At 39.5% G+C, this 22,798-nt stretch overlaps 1 protein-coding gene across 1 annotated transcript; it reads right to left on the bottom strand.

Moving 5' to 3' along the window:
• Positions 1–1,248: 1,248 nt before the first annotated feature.
• On the bottom strand, positions 1,249–22,408 carry LOC143404420 (rho GTPase-activating protein 29-like). The gene is made up of 10 exons (XM_076862565.1): positions 22,369–22,408; positions 13,687–13,826; positions 12,749–12,937; positions 12,340–12,477; positions 9,062–9,294; positions 6,055–6,370; positions 5,820–5,928; positions 2,674–3,373; positions 1,560–1,684; positions 1,249–1,430 (listed from the first exon to the last, which is right to left on the bottom strand). The coding sequence occupies exons 1-10, from the start codon at positions 22,406–22,408 to the stop codon at positions 1,249–1,251; spliced, it is 2,172 nt and encodes a 723-aa protein (XP_076718680.1).
• Positions 22,409–22,798: the final 390 nt, after the last annotated feature.

A 22,798-nucleotide genomic window follows, 5' to 3' on the forward strand; every position in this document is an offset into this window, starting at 1 on the left:
ATATTCATAATATATTATATATAATTTATATAATATATTTACATAACGTACTTATATATTTATATGTAAATTATATATATTAATATATAAATATATAAGTATATGTATTATATAAATTATATATTACATATCAAAATGTTTATGATTCATATGTATTTAATATAAATTTTATATAATATGAAATACATATATATTATATACACATATAATAAAAAAATATATAAGTTAAATGTATAAATATTATTTTATTATATATAACATATTTATTATATATCATATAATATATTTAGATTTATATTAATTTATATTATATTACATATCATTGTAATGTAATTATATAATAATATAATTTCTATTATTAATAAGATAATAATACAATTATTATATTAGTATAATTAATATTAATATGATATATAAAACATGGATTATATTATAATTATATATAAACAACTTATATCAAATAGATATATGTAAATCTATGATATGTAGTATATAATAAATAATACATAATATATAATATATAAATATATTATAATTTAAATTATATAGTTTAGTTATTTGGCTTTAGATGGTTTTAATGCTTCTGATAGTGATTTATCCCTTAGCTTTATCTGTACAAATTTTTATTTTATGACAGTTCCAAACTTTTAGTATTTTATTTTTAAATAACATTTATTGGTGTCACTTATGGTAGAAAAAAGTTCCTACACCAGATGTGCATGACCCAATCGTTAAATAGAACATTTCTGAGGTGAACACACATCCTGACCCACATTTTTATATCCAGTTTTTTAAGATAGCCAATTCCTCCTCTCTCTCTTCCCCAAAACATGTGAGCAACTGCTAATGGAAAGCAGTAAACAGCCACTTGGGCTATAGCATTTTCAACTCCACTCTGAGGTGAAGATTCCAATTACATTTGAGACTTAAGTTCTCTTGGTTTTCTCCTAAGGAAAGTTCTGAGACCAGTATTTACAATATTACAGCACTAGCAGATCAGTGTCTTCAACTCGTCTCTTTCTGCTGTAGCCTCTTCACCAGTTGGGGGAGGGCCTACACTTCCATAGAATTTGCTGATAATTGGCTGAACAATTTCTTCTAGTTCCTTTTTAGTTTTGAAGTCTTCAATGTCAGCTTCTTGGTGGCTTTCCAGCCATTCAATCTTTTCCTCTACAGCTTTTTCCATGGTCTCCTTATTTTCAGAGGAAAGTTTGCCTCCCAACTTTTCTTTATCTCCAATCTGATACTTTAGAGAGTAGGCATAGCTTTCCAAGTCATTTCCAATTCATCAAGGCACTCCTTGCATCTTTTGTCTTCCTCAGCAAACTTCTCAACATCATTAACCATCTTTTCAATTTCTTCAGGTGTCAGGCAATTTTGGTCATTGGTAATTGTAATCTTATTTTTGTTCTCTTTACCTTTGTCTTCAGCTGTCGCCCCCAAAAATAACATTCACATCTATCTCAAAAGTGACTTCAATCTGGGGGACCCCACAGGAGGAATTCCAGTTAGATCAAATGTACCCAGAAGGTGGTTGTCTTTTTTCAGGGGTCCTTTACCTTCATAGACCTTGATTGCAACAGTAGGTTGATTATCAGAAGCTGTAGAAAAGATCTGAGACTTCTTGGTGGGTACCACAGTGTTCTGAGCTGATTCTTGACTGTATCGAGGATCAGATGTTCTTCTTCAGGGGTGAAGGCCACATAATAAGGCCTGATGCACTTTCCCTGATCATTGGAGATGATCTCCACTGGCCATTCTTGAACGCCCTGAAGCAGGAGTAAGTGGTCCCCAGGTCGATGACGACCATGGTACCCATGTCCTTTTCTTGTCATCCTGCTCAGCCATGCTGCGCAGAGCAGCAGCAGAACCACAGCCACCAGAGAGAGCTTTATCTTGCCCTAGCTGTTGGCCACTTGCTCTCGTCAGCAGACAGCCAGAAGTCGCAGGCAATCCAGCAATAGGCTGAAGCTGACAGCAGTGAGGTTACAGGTCTCTTAAACTCAAGATGCCTCAACTCTGTTCGTCTGTGTTGTCTCTGCCAATGTCTCAAACTTTTTAGTATTGAAGTGCATTTTCTTTCTACAATTGTATTAATTACCATATGTAAAAATTGACAAGTAGAATTCTAGTAAACACAGATTCACAAGCTTTTAGGCCACTATGTAAATATTTAAAAAGTTAAGTGAACAACACAAGTGGTCAAAGATGCACTAGAACATTATGTGGGAAAAAAATATATTCATACCCAATCAAGATTTTTCAGGCACTTGCATTCAGAAGCATTTTATGAGTCAGCACCAGGTTTGCTCCAAAATAAAGCTCATTTTTCCCTACTGCCCCTCTTTGTTGAGAACAATATTATACATTAAAGATGCATTTACATGAATCATTTTATAGAGAAAATTATTTTAAATTTTAAATTATAATACTTATTTTATGCAAAACTTCAAAAACACAGAATTTAAAGACAATACCAGTGAGGCACTATCATTCTATATGACTAAAACACTATCATTCTATATGACTAGCAAACACAATACAAGGCCAAAAGGCAAAATATAAACTTTGAAAATCCTATACAAAAGTGGTTCTGTTACAACATTCTTTCATAAAATAAACACAATAATAAAACGAAACAAGAAAAAGAAAAACTGAATTTTGACAACCTACACAAACTGTGGCATTTCAAATTCAAGGTCTTGTACCTCTTCCATTTGTTTTAGCCTGAGTCCCTGGCACATTGGATTCATGTCAGGCAGGCCAACCTCCTCACAGTTCTCTTTAGGCTCAGCAGCTGGTTTCAAAGCATAAGCTGATGTGCTGTCTGCCTCTGGAACAGATGTCTCCACATGACTTAGGGGAGTAAGAGCTGTGCTAGGAGGCACTGCTGCTGAAGGTGAAGCTGGTCTCTCCTCAGTCCCCCTGACTTTGCTGGTCAGGATAGGTGGTTTGTAAAATGTTGTCCCGAGATGGGGCTGCAGTATTCTGGGTGCTCTTGCAGGAGCAAGACAGTGAGAATGAGAAGACAGTCTCACTGGTGCCTCTCTTGCTGAACTGGCTGGCGTGTTGGGCTGTGTGGCACCATTGGAATGGTCACCACTATCATTGATGCTCATTGTCACTTTTTCCTGGAGTACACTTGGAACAATCACTGCACTCATGCCAATTAAGTTCTTTAGTTCACATTGTTGTTCCTGAGTTTTTTCTGAAATCTGCTGATCAAAACCATTAATTTGGGAGCCAACAGTAGTAGAGGTATCTTTTATATTAAGTCCTTCAAAGGTAAGATTCTGGCAAAACTTGTCTGAATTGACATTTCCCACATTTCTCCTGTTTTTCTCATTAGGAGAGCTTGCAAGATGGAATCTATCTACAGGCAAACAGCAACATCTGATCTTGGTGCTTGGCATAGGCCTCTGTATATCATTTGTTGTCACATCAGATTTCAGACTAAGTGGTTTCATGGTTTTACATATATTGTCCATCTTTTGTGATGATGATTCAAGTTCTTTGTGATCTGAAAAGAAGAGATTTTTTTTTAACTTCATGAAGCTTGGTTAATAAGGAAGTGTGGTTATTATGAATGGGCATTCTCTCAAACAACAGAGACTTACATATTTTTCCAACACTATTTTCTCAGTCATCTATGCAGAGGAATTAAAAATCCATACAATATTAAAGGCACATTTTTAATTAAAGCATTACTTTTTAAAATTTATCTTAATAGTATAAATAGTCACAAAGCACATAAAATAAAAAAAAACACTTCCTGTAGTTACTTGTTTTAATATACTACCCATGAATGAATATTTTCTGTGTTAAGACTTTCCTGATTTCAACAGGCAGACAATGGTAACTCTAGAACAGTAACACTATTCTGTACACCAACAAACTCCATGTCCTGAATCCCAAGGACTTTGCCTGTCACTTAATCTGCTCTCCAGCTACATTCTGTCCATACTGAGGGCAACACACCAGAGAGAACTTGGATGCTCTCCCAGCTGATCCACTAATACATGGCAACATCCTCTGCACAAAGGAAGGTTGAAGAGCTGTCAGAATTGCCATTGTGCTACTGGTTCTGGAGACTCCAAACTTACCTTCTTCTCTTTCTCCTCTAGTCTGGTCCCAAGGTCCCTGTTTTCTCACCTACAACCCTAGCATCTCCCACTCTGTCTTTGCTGCATGTGCCTTAGAAGCTCCTGTTACTAGAAAGGTGCAGCCCTCTGGCCATGATCCTCTTCTCCCTGCTGAGAAACATCAGACAATTGTGTGCCTTGCCACTGGTCTGATGGCTTTCCAACAGCCCTGTTCATAGCCCACAGTCCTCATCCCTGCCACCTGGTCCTTCTCCCACATCCTTGGGCAGTGGTTTGAAGACAGGTGCACAGCAGCATCACTTGATGATGATCGCAGGTCATCATCTCATCTGACCTCCTTCCTCACCTGAGGCTGCTGGCCTCTCTTCCCTGGTTCTCAGGCAGTGCTCCTGTGATTTGCTGTCCTGGGCCCTTCTCCACATTGATAGAAGGGAGCTGAGCCATTGTGGTTGGATGGCAACCACCAAAACAAATTTACAGTCCTGCAGAACTTCTAGCACCACTTCTAGCTGCCTGGGTGCTGTCTCAGCTCCTGCTCCAGTTCTGCCCTGGGCAAGCCTAATGCACTAGCCCTACCTGCCTTCTTCTGTCAAGACAAACTCCTATGTGGAGATATGTTGGCATGTGTTGTTAATGATCTTCTAAATAAAAGGTTCAGAATTACCTGGTATGTAATGAAAATTTCAAATATTTTAAAATTATTTATTGTTATTACTATACCTATCTGGAAATCCAATGTCATTGGACAGCAAAACAAGGTTACATTTAGGAATGAGACAGGATGAGGTTCAAATCCTGAATCAACAATAATTTAAGGACATGACCCTTGGCATTATTTCCCTTCCTGAGACTGTTAACTATGGCTTAAATGAGGCCAAGGTTCATAGCACAGAAGTGCTGATAAGATCAAATCAGATAAATGGAATCAGTGAGTCCAGTGTTTTTCTTTGCAGAGAGGAAATGGACTCTTTGTTTTCAGACTTTCTCAGGCTACACTTATTGATATTTCATTAATTTTATATATCAAATTTAACATTTATGACTATATATTGAAAAATTCAGATTAAGCTCTACTAGAGCAGTAAGGAATGGAAGGTTTTCAACCCCCTTACCAGAAATGATACACTGAAATAAAATGATTAAAAACAGTGAACAAAAAGACTGGAGCCAAGAAAATGGAAGACATGTGTGCTTAATGTGCTAAAGTTAGGCCACAGGTAAAGGGACATCAAAAAACTTTAGGAGTCTATTTTTTTTTTTTTTTGAGTTTCAGGAGTCCAGCTTTTTTCTGTTTTGACTTTAATTGATGACAAAGAAGTGAAGGTGAAAACAAATCTCAGAGAGAGAACAAAAATAATTTATGAATTTCAAGATATCTTTTTACAAGAGAGAAACAAAGCATGATATTCATTTAAATGACATTCACTAAACTTTCTCAATGGCTAGAAAAGTTAACTAATAAAACCTTGAAGTTGGAACTTACCTCAACTTAATACCCCTTGTTTTTTTTAAAGGATGAGTATTGTAGATGGACACAATATTTTTATCTTTATTTATTTGTTTTATATGGTACTGAGGATCCAACTCATGGCCACACACATGCCGAGGCAAGCGTTTTACCACTGAGCTACAAGCCCAGCCCTCACCTTGGTTTTTAATCACGACTTCTTGGCAAGGTTTGAAATATGCAAGGATATATGTTACATGACCACTCACCAATGAGACATGCATCCCATTTTTCCAATGCATTTTGCTTGCGTTCTGATTCCTCAAATGATGTAGCCAATTCATAATTTTTAATTTCAATATCTGCAGTGTGAATATCCTATTGAAACAAGAAAAGTTTTAAACTAAAAGCAAAACACATCTCAAAACAAACAGTTCAAAGACTATTAACTTGTTAACATAAACATCACAAATTTAATGCAATTCTGTAATGGTCAAAACTCACTTGCTTCATAGAAAAATATTGTGACTTTGTGGAATGTTCTGTTGATATTACGGGTTTGCAAGGAGGGCTTTTATCCACCCGAGGTGCAACAACGTCAGTACTAGATGAAACACTTTGTGGCTCTAGGGATCCATCAAAGATCATCTCTGCATTGGTAATGAGGAATTCTACCAACAGGGCCTGATTGGTATATGCAACAAGAGAGGAGGAGATGGTACCAGGAGTGGTTGAAGGCCTGGGCCTCATGACACAGGGTCCAAATACCACCCCCAAGTTTTTTGAGTTCATCAGGTTTTCTTCCGAATGGTCTGCAACCCTGAAAAGAAGAACACATAAAGTGTATGAGATTTGCCTAATAGATGTCTTTAATGTTATTTTACTATGACTTGAGAAGGTTGGAGAAAACTCGGGCTATAGAAGACTACAAAACGTTTGTCAAGGGTCAAGTTTGGTGGGTCCAGGGAAAGAATCCTTTGTTTCATTATGATACTTACCACACACCAAACTGAGTTTCAGAGTACTATATTAGGATAAAATGCATGTAAGTAGAAGGAACTACTGAACTCAGTAGCAGAAGGAAGAAAAACACCTCTAAAAATTGCTCCATCATTGTATGTGGGATATACTCCCCGTTCCAGTATAAGAACTGGAAACTGAAACAGCACTGTCAATTTCTCTCTCACTGCCCAGTTAGTTTTCTTTTTTAAAAAAATAATTTTTACCTAGAGATGGACACAATACCTTTATTTTATTTATTTATTTTTATGCAGTGCTGAGTATCAAACCCAGTGTCTCACATGTGCTAGGCAAGTGTTCTATCACTAGCCACACTCCCAGCTGCCCACAGCTAGTTTTCTAGCCTGGATGGTTCTCTCTCCTGAACACCTCTCTGTTCTATTGCCACTATCAATGTTCTGGTTTTACTTCAAACACTCTCAGGTTGATATTTCTATGACTATCCAAAGAAATCTGTCTCTGCCTGGTTTAGCTATCAGGATGATACTAGATTCATCTATGGGTAAAGTAGCTTTGCTATTTGTCTTTCAGAGGATTCACCACTGATGTATAGAAATGCATTTGATTTATGGGTATTAATTTTATATCCTGCTACTTTGCCAAATTCATTTATTATTTTAGAAGTTTTCTGGTGGAGTTTTTTGGATCCTCCAAGTATAAAATATGTCCTTGGCAAAAATGGTAATTTAAGTTCTTCTTTTCCTATTTGTATTCCCTTGAATTTCTTTCACCTAATTGCTCTGGCTAGAGTGGAAAGGATTATGTTGAACAATTTTTAGATGGAATGCTTCCAATTTTTGTTCATTTAGAATGATGTTAGCCTTAGGTTTAAAATAGAGAGCTTTTACTATGTTGAGGTATATTCCTACTACCCCTAGTTTTTCTAATAGTTTGAACATGAAAAGGTACTGTATTTTGTCAAATGCTTTCTCTGCATCAATTGATATAATCATAGGTTTCTTCTCTTTAGGTTTATTGATGTGATGAATTACATTTATTGATTTCTGTATGTTGAACCAACCTTGCATCCCTGGAATACACAACTTGATCATGGTGCATTGTTTTTTTTTTTTTCATATGTTTTTGTATGTGATTTGCCAGAATTTTATTAAGAATTTTTGCATCTATGTTCATCGTGTAGATATGGGTCTGAAATTTTCTTTCCTTGATGTGTCTCTGGCTGGTTTGGGTATCAGGATGATACTAGCTTCACAGAATGAGTTTGGAAGGGTTTCCTCCTTTTCTATTTCATGGAATAATTTGAAGCCCTTCAAGATATGAATAGTTAAAAAAAACTGTGGTATATATACACAATGGACTATTACTCAGCATTACAAGGGAATAAAATAATGGCATTTATAGGTAAATGGATGGAGTTGGTGAATATCATGAAGTAAGCCAATCCCCCAAAATCAAAGGCCAAAATTCTCTCTGATAAATAAATGTTGATACATAATTGGGTTCCTGGGGATGGAGGAACATTGATTGGGCTCAGGAGAGGGAAGGAAGAGGAGGGGTATGGGGTAGGAAAGATGGTGGAATGAGACAAACATCATTACCCTAAGTACATGTATGACGGCACATGTGGTATGACTCTACATCATGTACAGAGAAATGAAAATTTGTGCTCCATTTGTGTACAATGGATTGAAAAGCATTCTGCTGTCATGTATAACTGATTTGAACTAATAAATTTTTTTAAATTTTTATTTTATTTATTTATTTGTATGTGGGACTGAGGTTCCAACCCAGGGCCTTGCACAATCTCTACTGCTGAGCCACAATTCCAGCCACAAAAAATAAATTTAAAAAGAAATTTAAAAAGGAGATCTTAATTACTGTCAGAAAGGTCTAGCAGGCAAATCTGAATATGTGAAATTCCTGATTCCAAGGTCTTTAGTGGGCATAGAAACACCTTGGTCAACTAATCTGCCAGGTAGGTAAGATTTTTTATCAAGTCTCTAGGAAGGCTAGCACAGTTCCTGCTACTGCTTGCTATATTGTAGCCTAATGAAATCAAATTTTCTAAATGCAAAATGCTTTCTTGTGTCTCCATGTCATTTCTCTCTGCCTCATATGCTCTTCTGCACATTCAATACCAAATCACCACTCAGTTCTTAAAATCAGACACAAGGCCTTTTGCCTCTTCTGCTCTATTCCTACCCACAAAACTTCCTCTGCATGCCTACAAGCTACTAGAAAAAGAATGATGGTGAACTGTGGTTATATACAGACCTGTACCCCAAGAGGATAAACCCACAAATAGCAGAAACCCTATATTTCCACCCTAGTTTCCCCAGCCAGAGCCTGGCACACAGGAAGCATCTGAGGGAACCATGTTTGCTGCATGAACATGTATTCAATGTCTCCCTCTCCCAACACATAATAAAAACATCCTAAAAATCATTTTGAAAATCATAACAATGTAAATGTACTGAATACTATTGCCCTGTTGAATTAAAAATGGCTAAGATGGTATAAAAATTCTTACCTCTTAAGATGGATGATAAGGTAATGTAGAGTGTTAAAATTGAACGGTGGCAATTTTCTTACAAGGTCCTTGGTTTTGAGAAAAATTTGGTTGATATCTGTACACATATTTGGAGATGTATTGTCTTCAGAGTTGTCCCTTTTGGTGTCCTGTTCTTGGTTAATTTGTTGGATGACATTTGCAAGCTGCATAAATTCCTGGTACCATTGGAATAAAACCAATGGCTCTGGTAGCTAAAGAAACAAAATTATATTAAAAATACCTTTGGGCTGAGGTTGTGGCTCAGAGGTAGAGTGTTTGCCTAGCACATGCAGGGGCCTGGGTTTGATCCTCAGCACTACATAAAATAAAGGTATTGCATCCCGCTACAACCAAAAAATAAATATTTTGAAAAAATCTTCTGCCTGTTTTCTTTGTTAAAGTCAACTATAAGTGAGAATTACTCAAATAATTTAGCATGTCCCCTTTAGATTAACAAAATTTTCTAAAGTCAATCTGTATTTATTGATATCATTTTCAGTATTGGGGATTGAACCTAGGACCTCAAGCATGCTATGCAAGCACTCTAGTACTGAGCTTCATCCCTGCCCATTAAATATAATATATATGTTTGGTAGAGAAGTGACTTAGAAAGCAAATCAAAATCTTGACTATAAATTATATTTATGTTAATAACAAATTAATGGATAATGAGTGAAATTCTAAACTTTAAATGAAGTTTAAGCTTTAAGCTTCATTATGGGATTTTAAAACTCTTCTATTCACATCTGCCCCCCAAATATATAATCTTCAGCTGTTTTACTGGAACAAACATAGAATAGTGAACAGAATCTATAAAATGAATCAGAAACCCATGGATTTTATGAGTAAGGGGTAAAAATATCAAAGTGCTAAAGGGCACAGATTTTACTTAGGCAAGAATGAAGATCAGCACAAGATAATATGACCTACAAAAACAGACTGTCAACATCTCATGAAACTTTCAAACAGGCTGATTTGCCATGAATAGGTCAAAAGAAGTTCTTACAACAAATATCCACTGCCAAAATGAATTTTAATGTTTCTACTGACCTACAATAAAAAATTCAGTGAATCGTTGGCTACCTGATGTCCTATAGTATCTGTGGGAAGTTAAGGTGTTGCCCTGTGATCAGTTTCTATCTTCAACCACTCTGGGATCTGAAGCAAGTCACATCACCTCTTGGAGCTTTAGGTCAATGAGTCAGATAAAGGCTACTCTCTAACACTATTGCAAGAATTGAGCACACTTTGCCAAATGAAAGTCTTAGACATATAAAATTCCTCAACAGAATGCAAGTTTATTGTATTGGACCCAATTCATCTCCTTTCCCTGACTGACTAAACAAGGTTAAGGATGACACATTATGAGACTTCCAGTCATTCAAAGGTATCAACCTCCATTTCTCAGTTGAGGAATCTGTAGAATGTGATTAAAGGGTTATCAATGCTTTCCTGGGCTAACATTGTAGACCCAGCAATTTATACTTAATTTCTTTCCCTCCTGCAATTCCACTAAAATACAGTAGGCTCATAAGGACTAGGAAAATAGAGAAAACAAAAAGCAACAATTCACAAGTAGAAGAGCAGATGAATAAGTCCTGATGCAGCATTTCCAAGAGAACTGACTCTTTGTCACTCAACATGATTTTCAGAATCCTAAAGGGATGTGGACAATCACTACCAGGTCCTCTGATCTTGGCTTAGGTTGCAGGTGGGCCAGCGGAGAAAGCTTAGCTCTCTATAGAATCCTGTCTCCACTCCATGTACTAGGGCAATCTCCTTTCTAAAACTGGAAAATTTTTCTCTGGGCAATGGGATACAGAGGCTCTCTGAATCGAGGCAATGCCAAACATAAGGACCACAGAGGTAACTGTTTTCAAACGGGGATATGTTGGCTATATGCACACTGAAAGCACAGATCCTACAGTCTTAGTAACCCTGGCTTCCACAGTATTGGTACTGCATCTCTAGGCAAGGAAAAAACCCTTTCCTGGGGGACTGGGGTTGTGCCTCATGGTAGGGCACTCATCTGGCATGTGTGAGGCACTAGGTTGGATCCTCAGCACCACATAAAAATAAATAAATTAATTAAAAGTATTGTGTTCATCTACAATTAGAAAAAATGCCTTCCCAGGAGGATCACACCAGTGCCAGAACAGGGAACTAGAGACATGTAGTTAGGCATATACCAAACAGTCCACCTAGACCACTTTATAGTAAAGTTCAAAGTTTTTAAAAAGCCTTGATGTGTTCAAGTGCTTCCAAAGTGATTTCAAGTCCAAACTCATGTAACTAGCCACCATGAAAGACAAAAATCAAAATGGATGGAAAAAGAACAAAATGAAGTTCTAAAATGATGCTGTCAATATGCTGGCAACTAGTCAGATATGGTGAAAGAGTACTGGAAATGCAACTGATCTAAATTGAGATGTGTTCTAAATGAAAAATAGATACCAGATTTCAAAGAAAAAGAGCTGCAATACAAATACATAAATAAACAAAATACCTCATAATTTGAAAAACTAGATATTCAAAATGTTAAATGAAATGTTAAAAATCACTTTTTTATTTTTAATTTTTATGTTGCTATAGAAAATTTAATGTTATATATGAGGGTCAGATTGTATTTCTACAGAGGTTAGAGGCCAAATAGAGAAAAGAACCCTTAATGAGAAAAATCTATGAACATCCACAATAAAAGAGCATCATATAATCATTTAAAAAATGTGATCAAAAGAATAGAAAATCAGACTTCTTGAATATTAAAACATGATCTCACAAATGGAGTAATTTACTTATTCAAGAAGAAAAAGACAAGGAAATGTCTTAGAAAGTTTTTGAAGAAAAAAAGAACAATAAAGAAAAGGTAAGGGAACTGGAGAACAAGTATGCTTGCCAAGCAAGTGCAAGACCCTGAATTTTTAATCCCCACGAGTACAAATAACAAATTTATAAATATTTATATGTGTGTTTGTGTATGGTACACACACACATCTCCAAAGAAGAGCTTCAAGTACAAGGGTGGGAGAATGGCAATAAAAATCAAGAAAAGTTCCAAGAACTAAAGTGCTCACAACTGACGGAGCTCATGGAGTGGCCAGAATACTGGATGGAAATATATCCACATCAAAGTACATCATTATAAAATCTTAGAATAATGAGGGGGGTGATGACATAGTCTATACCAATGAAAAATATTCAATATAAAATATTTTTGCTCTTTGCATTTGATGGTAGGTTTAGAATAAAACTTTAACCTTTTGTAGGTAAAATTTTAACACTTCACATATATCGTGTGAAGAAAATTCGGACAGATCTACTAAATGCCTTCCACTTTCCAGAGCTCGACACAGGATTGCGATTTTTGCCTTGTTGCCACTGACTCTATAGATGCCCTTGAAGAGAAAAGAAAAACAGAATGCAATATTTCACTTTAGTACAAAGGGCTAAATGCAGACATCTAGACAGAGTTGATGTATCTACTTCAATTTTTATTAGTATTTAAAAAATACAAGTTGAAGTCAAATAAATTAACATTTTCCAAATAAATGTGAATAAATTTAGTTATTACAAATGGAGAGTGCTGATTTTCTTAAAATCTCTTTTTCATTAAATCAAATCACAAAGGCATTTATGTTTTTAGAGTTTTAAGAGTAAACAACATACTTGTAAACTCAAGGCAGTCCTTTCGATTTCTGAAGTACACATTTTGATTATGAAAGGAATGCCATCTGGCTCCTTTTTGGCAACACAGGACAATTCTGCTCCAAATAGGTGTATTTTCCCCCGAAGTTTACGATGTCCGCAAACGATGGTTAAGTTTGCCATGCATTTTTTATGGCAGATAAGAAGACACTATAAGAAAATGATATTTGAAAACTGATTGACTCACCTTAAAATTATTCACAACTAAGCAAAATACAGGCCGACTAATAACGACAAAAATAAGTGAAAAAATACTATTTGTGGTTTGTGAATTACATTTAACAGGAAAACAAATAAGAAAACTACAAAAATAAACTGTGGGACTTTATTAAACATGTACTGGCAAGCTAGGTGTGATGGCATGTGCCCATGATTCCAGCTACTTGAGGGGTTGAAACAGGAATTTCACAAGTTAAAGGCCAGACCAATCTTGCAAGAGCCCATTTCAAAGCACAATTTTAAGAAAGAGTGTATGGGCTGGGGATGTGGCTCAAGCGGTAATGCGCTCCCCTGGTGTGCGCAGGGTGCTGGGTTGGATCCTCAGCACTACATAAAAATAAAATTTAAAAAAAGATATTGTGTCCACCGAAAACTGAAAAATAAATATTAAAAATCTCTCTCTCTCTCTCTCTCCTCTCTCTCTCTCTCTCTCTCTCTCTCTCTCTCTCTCTGTGTGTGTGTGTGTGTGTGTGTGTCTCTCTTCCTCTCTCTTTCTCTTTTCTCTCTCTAAAAATATGGCATGTGCAAGACCCTAAATTTAGTTCCCAGGAGTACAAACAACAAATTTATATATATTTAAATGTGTGTTTGTGTGTGGACACACACATCTCTAAATAAGTAAAATCATAACAAAAAAGTATATAGCAAAAGAAAAAATTGTGATTCCAAAAAGATCTTACCTCTTGGCATTTAAGACCTTGAAATATGACAATGTGTTCACAGTATCTACATCTTGCTGGATATCTCCATTTTTTGAACTTATGGGTGGCAGCTGCTTTTGCCATTAATGATTGCTGAAATCTTCCAAGGGAGCTGGGTCCTTACAACAGAAATGTTAGTATGTAAGAAGGGTAAAATGACAAAAACATATACCACATGATATTGTACATGGAATAATTTTTAGACTTTGAGATTACTTATATATTACAAAAAGCTATTATTTTGAATTTCTAACATAAAAAAGCATCTCATTTATTGATCTCTTATAAAACACACATTTTTTTTCTTTTTTTATTTACTTATGACAGTGGAATGTATTACAATTCATATTACACATGTAGAGCACAATAGTTCACATCTCTGGTCATATACAAAGTATATTCATACCAATTCGTGTCTTCATACATGTATTTGGCATAATGATGACCTTCTCATTCCACCATCATTTCTAACCCCATGTTCTCTCCCTTCCCCTCGCATCCCTCTGTTTCAGAGTCCTCCCTTGTTCCCCCTCCCTACCCCACTATGAGTCAGCCTCCTTATATCAGAGAGAACATTTGGCATTTGTTTCTTTGGGCTTGCTTAGATTCACAGAGCATTATCTTCTCCCACACCATGCATTTATCTGAAAATGCCATGATTTTATTCTCTTTTATTGCTGAGTACATAGGATTTTGGAAGAACCCTGCATGTTTTTATACAGAAATTAACAAGTTGATTCTAAAGTTTATATGAAAATGTTAAAGATATTGGAGAGCCAAAGAAATTTTAGAGAATCTAGACTGCTTGACTTTACAACTCACTGTAGAGCTACAGGATTCAAGCCAGTGTGCTTTTGGCCTAGGAAGAGACATGCAAATCAACAGAATAAAATAGAATCCAAAGTAGACTCTCTTGTATTTAGTGAAGCTATTTCTTTTTTTAAAATTCATTTAATTTTTTTAAATACATGACAACACTGGATTGCATTTCAATTCTTATTACACATACAGAGCACAATTTCTTTTATCTCTGGATATAAAGTATGTTCACTTCAGTTTATGCCAGTATATATGTTCTATTTTTTGCATTACAATTCTTAATACACATATATGCCACAATTTTTCATATCTCTGTTTGTATATAAGGTATGTTGACACCCATTTCAAATCTTCATATATGTACTTTGTAAAATGATGTCCAACACATTCCACCATCCTTGCTAATCCCCTTCCTCCTCTCTTTCCCTCCCACCCCTCCCTAGAATTAATCTCATCCTCCCATGCTGTTCCTCCCAACTCAACTATAAGTCACCCCACTTATAGCAGAGAAAATATTTGGCATTGTTTTTTAGGAATTGGCTGACTTCATTTAGCATTATCTTCTCCAACACCATCCATTTACCTGCAAATGCCATGATTTTGTTCTTTTATCATGCTGAGTAGTATTACATTGTGTATAAATGCCACATTTTTTTGTCCATTCATCCACTGAAGGACATCTAGGTTGGCTCCACAGTTTAGCTCCCATCTTCTCTTCCGAACCCCATCTACTGTAATTCATTTCTCTCCCTGATACAAGATTTTTGGTTGGAACCCATTATCTTTCCAGTTTGAAATATGTTGTTCCAGGATCTTCTAGTTCTCAGGGAATATGTTGAAAAATCTGCTGTTAACCTAATTGGTTTACTTCTATGTGTAATCTGATTCACTTCTCTTGTGGCTCTTAAAATTCTCTCCTATTTCTGTATATTGAGAATTTTCATTATAATGTGTCTTGGTATGGGTCTGTTGTGATTTTGCACATTCAGTGTCCTGCAGGCTTCTTGGATTTGGATTTCCATTTCATCCTTCATGTCTGGAAGTATTTCTGATATTATTTAATTGAATAGCTTGCACATTCCTTTGGTTTTGAACTCTGTGCCTTCCTCTATCCCAATGACTCTTAAATTTGGACTTTTTATGCTATGCCATATTTCTTGGGTTTTCTGCTCATGGTTTCTTATCATTTTTGCTGTGCTGTCTACATTCTTTTCAAGATAATATACTTTGTCTTCGTGATGTCCTATCTTCTAAGTTGTATTTCTGCTGGTGATGCTCTCATTTGTGTTTTTAATTTGGTTCATATTTCTTTCATTTCAAGTAATTATATATATATATATAATTATATATATATATATATAATATATATATATCTCCTCAGTCCTCAATCTCCCTGTAGAGGTCATCTTTTGTTTCTTGGATTTGTTTATGTAGCTCATTGTCAAAGTGATCTTTCACTATCTGTATTTGTTGTCTAATGTCTTTTTTGAGATTCCAAAACATCTGAATAATGTAAATCCTGAAATCTTTTTCTGTCACTTTTTCTGCTGTTTCTAATTATTCTTCTAATGATGCATTGTCTTCAATTGTTTGTGGTATTTTCTTCCCTTGTCTTTTCATGTTGCTGGTATTTCGTTCCTGCTCTGTGGGACTGGTGTGTTATTCTTTTTACCCTATAGATTTGTAGTGCTCTTGTATATTCCAAGATCCCTTCTTTGTGGGGAGAGACAATGTTGACATTCCCAAAATAAACAGTACATCACCTATGTGTAAATTACTGCTATTAAGACATTCATAGTTAGTCTCAATGTCTAGTTATTCTAGATTCAATTATAATTTAAAATATAATCAGTAGTTTCATAGAAGATGTACACTTTCTTCTGGTGGTGGACAGAGAACTAGAGGTCAGGTATCTGACTTTATGTTAAGGGCAAAAGATGTGAGGGCAATGGATTAATAAAACTTAGAAATTTGGAGGAGAACTCTAATCAAGAGAGTTAGTAGCAGGGGAATAGACAGGAGGTAATTTAGGGGAGACAAGTATGTGGGAGGACAGTAGAATGCATAAAAACAAACATGTATATGTGTTTAGAAAATTACAAGAAGTAAAAATAGTAAAAATTAGGAGGTTGAAAGAGAAAGAGAGGGAGGAAGAAAAATAAAAAGGAAGTAAAAAAGAGAAAAGAGAGAGAGAGAAGAAAAAAAAAGAGGGGTGGCTTATGCAATTCCTTTATATTATATTATTCTGGTGACTCAGTTCTATTTCATGCAAAGTTCTTGGTTATATGTTGGGGTTGTGGGGACCAGAGGAGGAGGGGTAGAGGAGAAAGAAAGAGGATAATATGGAAGAGAAGAAAACAAAAAACAAAACAAACAAACAACAAAATACTCTCAGAGTTCCCTTTTCTTCTCTTTTAGTAGGTAGAGTTGTCTATTCCAAGCTTGGTTCTCTGCCCTCAGTGTGGTGTAGGTAACCAGTGTGAGAAGACTAAAGCTCTCCCTCTCTTGTCTGGGCTTCCCTAATCTTGGTCTCTCTGAGTTGCTCCTAGGTTTTAGCCCCCTCCCCTCTCTTGCTTATCAGGTCTCATCTGGGGGACCTCACACCCTCCAACTTAGGATTGCACCAAGTGGGCAGTGTCCCGGTGGCACTGCACTCCTGTTCAACTGAGAGCTGATTTTGTGCTGATAGTTTCTATACCGAGTTATTACAGCTGGGGGAGTGGATTTGGAACCCAGGTACCTGTTCAGTCACAGATCCAGCTGGTAACCACACCCCCCAAAGATGGTGAGAAAGGTCAAGTCAGTCCTTTTCCCAGTCGGGGTGTCTGGTGAGGTGGGGGGAGCTGGGATGTCCTTGTGCTGTGCCTAGAGCGTGGTCTGGGGACCTGCGTGGGAGCAGAGCATCCCCTGGAGTTCTGCCACTCCACCGAGGTGCTTAGTTGGTGTCTCTGCTCCCCCACTTGAGAGTCGCGCCTGTGCTCAAACTGTGGGCATTGGGACTGAAGCCTGGAGTCTCACCTGAACACAGAGGCTCTGAGTTCTGCTTGGTGTTCGCAGCTCTGGTGGATTCTGTGAAAATCCGCTGGATGGGGTCCTGTCACATGAACTGAGATGTTGTGTTCCCTCAAGGCAAGACCCCGAGCAGGAGAAGCCACCTGATAGCTTTCTCTGATTCAGGCACAGAGCAGCCTGAAGCAGGATCTCCTCTACTCTGCCACCTTGGATCCCAGTCAACCGATTTCTGTCAGAGATGCCAAAGTAATTCCGTGGTCTTTCAATAAATGGTGCTGAAATAACAGATATCCATAATGCAAGGGATGAACATCAAACCTTATTTCAGTCAACTCTAAAATGAACAGAAACCACACACCTAAACATACAACCTAACACTATCCGTCTTTGAATTCAGGGTTATGAAGGGCAGCTGTCTATTTTTATAAATAAAGGATGTTTTGGGAACACAGCCATGTTGATGTATTGTGTATAATTGCTTTTAAGGATTATTAAATATAATGGTAGTAGAGATAAATAACTGTTCAGGTGTTGATAATTTTTGAAACTGAGGTTGTATTCACAGAGTATACTGTTTGGCCTACTTTGATGCCTGCTTGAAATTTCCCATTATGAAAACTTGTTTTTGTTTTTTTAGTCTACCTTCAGATCTACTCTGGGCTATCTCAAGATCATCCCCATAAGCTCCATCACTCTCCTTCCCATTTCTCTCCAGCAAGGCTCAACCAATCCTAAAGTCCCCTGAATGTCCTGTGGAAGCCAGCCATTCATTCTAACATGCTAAGCACAAATGTGACATCATGGTGGTACTCAATGAATATTAGAAAATATATATTATAAGTAAAATTATGGAAGGTTCTGTCTGCATACACCCTGAAGTTGAAACTGAACTTGCCCTTCCCTAACACTTCTATAAACATGTTAAATAGCTCCGACCTCTTCCTTTCAAAGGAAGACTGTGGGGCTAGAGTGTAGTTCAGTGGTAGAGTGCTTGCCTAGTGTGCCTGAAGCCCTGGTTCAATATGTAACACCACAACAAATAAAATAAAAAGGAAGACTGTGACATTTGAAAACTTTCTCAGCAATACACCCTGAAACTTTCTTCAAGAAAAATAAAACTCTTATCAAGGGAGGCATTATTGCCGAAAATCTGCTCTATGAACAAGGTGGCTCAATTCCTTATCATGTAATCATAAAGACAATTAATAAAATATGCTCCCAACCTTTATCAATCCCCTGTATTCTTTACACACATGAATTATTTTTGTGTGTGCGTCTCATCACCATGATGAAAATGAATGGGAAATTTAAAAGAAACAGCAAACCAACTACTCTTCAAATCTTCAAAGCAGAGCTATTGTCTGTGACTTGTTGTCTCAGATCAAGTGGTTCTGGCTTGATTTGAGAACCTGCACATACTGGCAACCTACAGAGCTCTCTTTCAGATTTCTCAGTGTCTCTGAGCAAATGGCTGCACTGTCAAAGCAGTGAGATCCTGGTAGACATTAGAGATGACCAGCAATTCTGTGCAGGAAGACCCCCCCCCCTTCTGTGCTTATTAAAATTACCCTTTACTTTCAAGCTCACACAAAAATACCACTTCATTCCCTCCATTGAAAATAATCATTTTTTGGCTCTAGTTTTTGGTTATTGTATTCTGCCACTCATTAAATGGAAAGGTTCTACAGGGAGTCTGTCTAGCATAAAGTGAGATTCTGATTAATTTTCAGAATCTGAATAAATTAAAATACATAGGAATCAAAATCCTTCCAGAATCCCTTCTGGGAATCATCTTTGTTCAATGGTAGTACTAACTCCCTGGGACAAAGAGCAGTTGTAAATGCCCACATTCCTAGGTCAAGGGCTTTTACAGGTGGGAGGTGAAGGGGATGATAATTGAGAGGTTGTTCTATTTTGGGGAGGTGGAGTGGTCTGGTGTTACCCTACATTCACTGAATATAGTGATTCTTCAACTCAGCCAAACTTCAATATCCTGCCAACTTGGGGGCTGAAACTTTTCTACCGGGGCCCATTGGGCTTTCTTCAAATTCAGTCTGCATGAGACCAGATCTATAGGTATTGTCAACCTAATGAGGCTTAAGTGTCACTATTCCTCACTTTCACAAGTCTTACAATAGGTTAGCATTTCTATGTAGGCATTTCTGGCAAACTGATTAAAGAACTCACTGCAGGGAAAAGGATCTAAATTTCAAAGACACACATGTATATATGTATAATGTGCTGTGATTTATTTACTCATCCTAAATACTCACCTCCACATCTAATTTTGAATTCTTTTCCATGAAGAGGGAGACCCCTACACCCAAACTCAATAAGGAGGTGAAGTGAACCCAAAGAGGAAAAGAACAAAACTGATTTAGAACAAAAAGCTGCCTGCTGTTTAGAAATAGCCTTGGAATATTCACAAAACACCTAACACTCCTCCCTTCCCCCAAAAGATCCAAAGAACTCAGTGGATGTCAAAGATCCAAAGGACTCAGTGTGGAACCCTCTCCTTGGTCTGTAAGACAGGGACAGTAGTGAAAAAGTCAAATAAACCAGCACCTGTCTGACTCAAAGAAAAGGACAGTCCTGGTCCACTGGTTTCCTCAGAAGGGGGGCCACCTCTGGAACACCAGATTTTTATCACCGACAGGGTCTTGGGGAATCCTGGACACATACTCACAGGGACATACCCTCCTTGTAGCAGTTGGGATCTCCCAGCTTATCAATTCCAATTTAGACCCTAACTTTCTGTGCTGAGGTCATGGTTGAAAAAAGGTGAATGGAAACAGAAGGGACAGTAATAAGGGAAGGACAGAAAAGAGATAGGATAGAGATACAGTCAGAAAGAAAGGCAAAGAGGGAGTCCCTGCACCTTTAGGCCCCCTTCCCTGCTCAAAGTAGTCATCAACAAAGGCCTAGATGAGGTGAAGTGTGTAAAGAAAAAGTAAAAAGGGAACAGCACTTGTTAGTTTCTTTACCAAGGTACTCATCAGAATGAAATTTCAGGAAATGTACCCACACTTACAAAAAGATCCCAGTGGGAAAGACGATTGTGAAGACCCGAAAAGCAAGAAGGAAAAGTCAAGTTAACCCGTGAGTATCGCTGTGGTCCTCAGCTGCCTCAGCGTCGTTATCCTGCTCCAACTGCTAACTGATCACCAAGGACCACAGTGTTCCGGTTCCCATAGTGCCCACTCCTGACGTCTACCTCTCGTGGGCGCCCATCTCAATGTTCCATCCTCGCGGAAGACCCCGCCCCGCCTGAAGCTGCCTCCCCTCCAGGACCACCGCGAGCCACTGTGGCCGCTCTGACCCTGAAAGGCAATTGGTCAGCAGCCATCTCTGCAGTCCCCAGCCCAGTGCAGCGCCAGAGCGACCAACTCCATCCCACACTCATCCCCGTGCTTCCTCCAGAGTCCAGGACACAGACTCCCGTGAAATGCATGGCAAGAGAGGGCCAGAGCTCGCTGCCTCCATCCCCCACGCATTGCCCTTGGTTGCCCTATCAAGCCACCTCCAGGACCACCCTGGCCACAGAAGCCCCTCCCCGCCATGCACTGCCAAGTCCCCCAGAGACCAGGCACTGTGCAGCGCTCATGGGGGTGAAACCAGGGCCAGCAGCAGATGAGGGCGGTTGTGGATCACAGGCTGTCAGCTGTGAAGCACTCTGATTCAGGCCCCGCCCCGCCCGCAGCTGCCACACCTCCCGGACCAGGGCGCTAAGCTGTGGCTGCTCTGACCCTGGATGGCAATTGGTCAGCAGCCATCTCTGCAGTCCCCAGCCCACTGCAGCGCCAGAGCAACCACCTCCATCCCACACAGCGGTTGTGGATCACAGGCTGTCAGCTGTGAAGCACTCTGATTCAGGCCCCGCCCCACCCGCAGCTGCCACACCTCCCGGACCACTGAGGGACGCTGTGGCTGCTCTGACCCTGGATGGCTATTGGTCAAGAGCCATCTCTGCAGTCCCCAGCCCAGTGCAGCGCCAGAGCGACCACCTCCATCCCACACAGCGGTTGTGGATCACAGGCTGTCAGCTGTGAAGCACTCTGATTCAGGCCCCGCCCCGCCCACAGCTTCCACACCTCCCGGACCACCGCACGACGCCAGAGCGACCACCTCCATCCCACACTCATCCCCATGCTTCCTCCAGTGTCCAGGACTCAGACTCCCGTCATATGCATGGCAAGACAGGGCCAGAGCTCGCTGCCTCCATCCCCCACGCATTGCCCTTGGTTGCCCTATCAAGCCACCTCCAAGACAACCATGGCCACAGAAGCCCCTCCCTGCCATGCACTGCCAAGTCCCCCAGAGACAAGGCACTGTGCAGCGCTCATGGGGGTGGAACCAGGGCCAGCAGCAGATGAGGGCGGTTGTGGAGCACAGGCTGTCAGCTGTGAAGCACTCTGATTCAGGCCCCGCCCCGCCCGAAGCTGCCACACCTCCTGGACCAGGGCTCTAAGCTGTGGCTGCTCTGACCCTGGATGGCAATTGGTCAGCAGCCATCTCTGCAGTCCCCAGCCCAGTGCAGCGCCAGAGCCACCACCTCCATCCCACACAGCAGTTGTGGATCACAGGCTGTCAGCTGTGAAGCACTCTGATTCAGGCCCCGCCCCACCCGCAGCTGCCACACCTCCTGGACCAGGGCGCTAAGCTGTGGCTGCTCTGACCCTGGATGGCAATTGGTCAGCAGCCATCTCTGCAGTCCCCAGCCCAGTGCAGCGCCAGAGCGACCACCTCCATCCCACACAGCGGTTGTGGATCACAGGCTGTCAGCTGTGAAGCACTCTGATTCAGGCCCCGCCCCGCCCACAGCTGCCTCACCTCTCGGACCACCACACGACGCCAGAGCGACCACCTCCATCCCACACTCATCCCCATGCTTCCTCCAGTGTCCAGGACTCAGACTCGCGCCATATGCTTGGCAAGCGAGGGCCAGAGCTCCCTGCCTCCATCCCCCACGCATTGCCCTTGGTTGCCCTATCAAGCCACCTCCAAGACAACCCTGGCCACAGAAGCCCCTCCCCGCCATGCACTGCCAAGTCCCCCAGAGACCAGGCACTGTGCAGCGCTCATGGGAGTGGAACCAGGGCCAGCAGCAGATGAGGGCGGTTGTGGATCACAGGCTGTCAGCTGTGAAGCACTCTGATTCAGGCCCCGCCCCGCCCGCAGCTGTCACACCTCCCGGACCACCACGCGATGCTGTGGCTGCTCTGACCCTGGATGGCAATTGATCAGCAGCCATCTCTGCAGT

The sequence above is a fragment of the Callospermophilus lateralis genome, chromosome 7 (assembly GCF_048772815.1).
Source record: "Callospermophilus lateralis isolate mCalLat2 chromosome 7, mCalLat2.hap1, whole genome shotgun sequence".
Taxonomy (NCBI): Eukaryota; Metazoa; Chordata; class Mammalia; order Rodentia; family Sciuridae; genus Callospermophilus; species Callospermophilus lateralis.

Excerpts from the sequence above, each read along its gene's own strand:
- LOC143404420 (XM_076862565.1), bottom strand. The coding sequence starts at position 22,408 with ATGGAGGTGGTCGCTCTGGCGTCGTGTGGTGGTCCGAGAG. Across the intron at positions 12,938-13,686 it reads AAGGTCTTAAATGCCAAGAG|TGTCTTCTTATCTGCCATAA; the intron begins GTAAGATCTTTT and ends ATTTTCTTATAG. Across the intron at positions 6,371-9,061 it reads CTTATCATCCATCTTAAGAG|GGTTGCAGACCATTCGGAAG; the intron begins GTAAGAATTTTT and ends TCTTCTTTTCAG.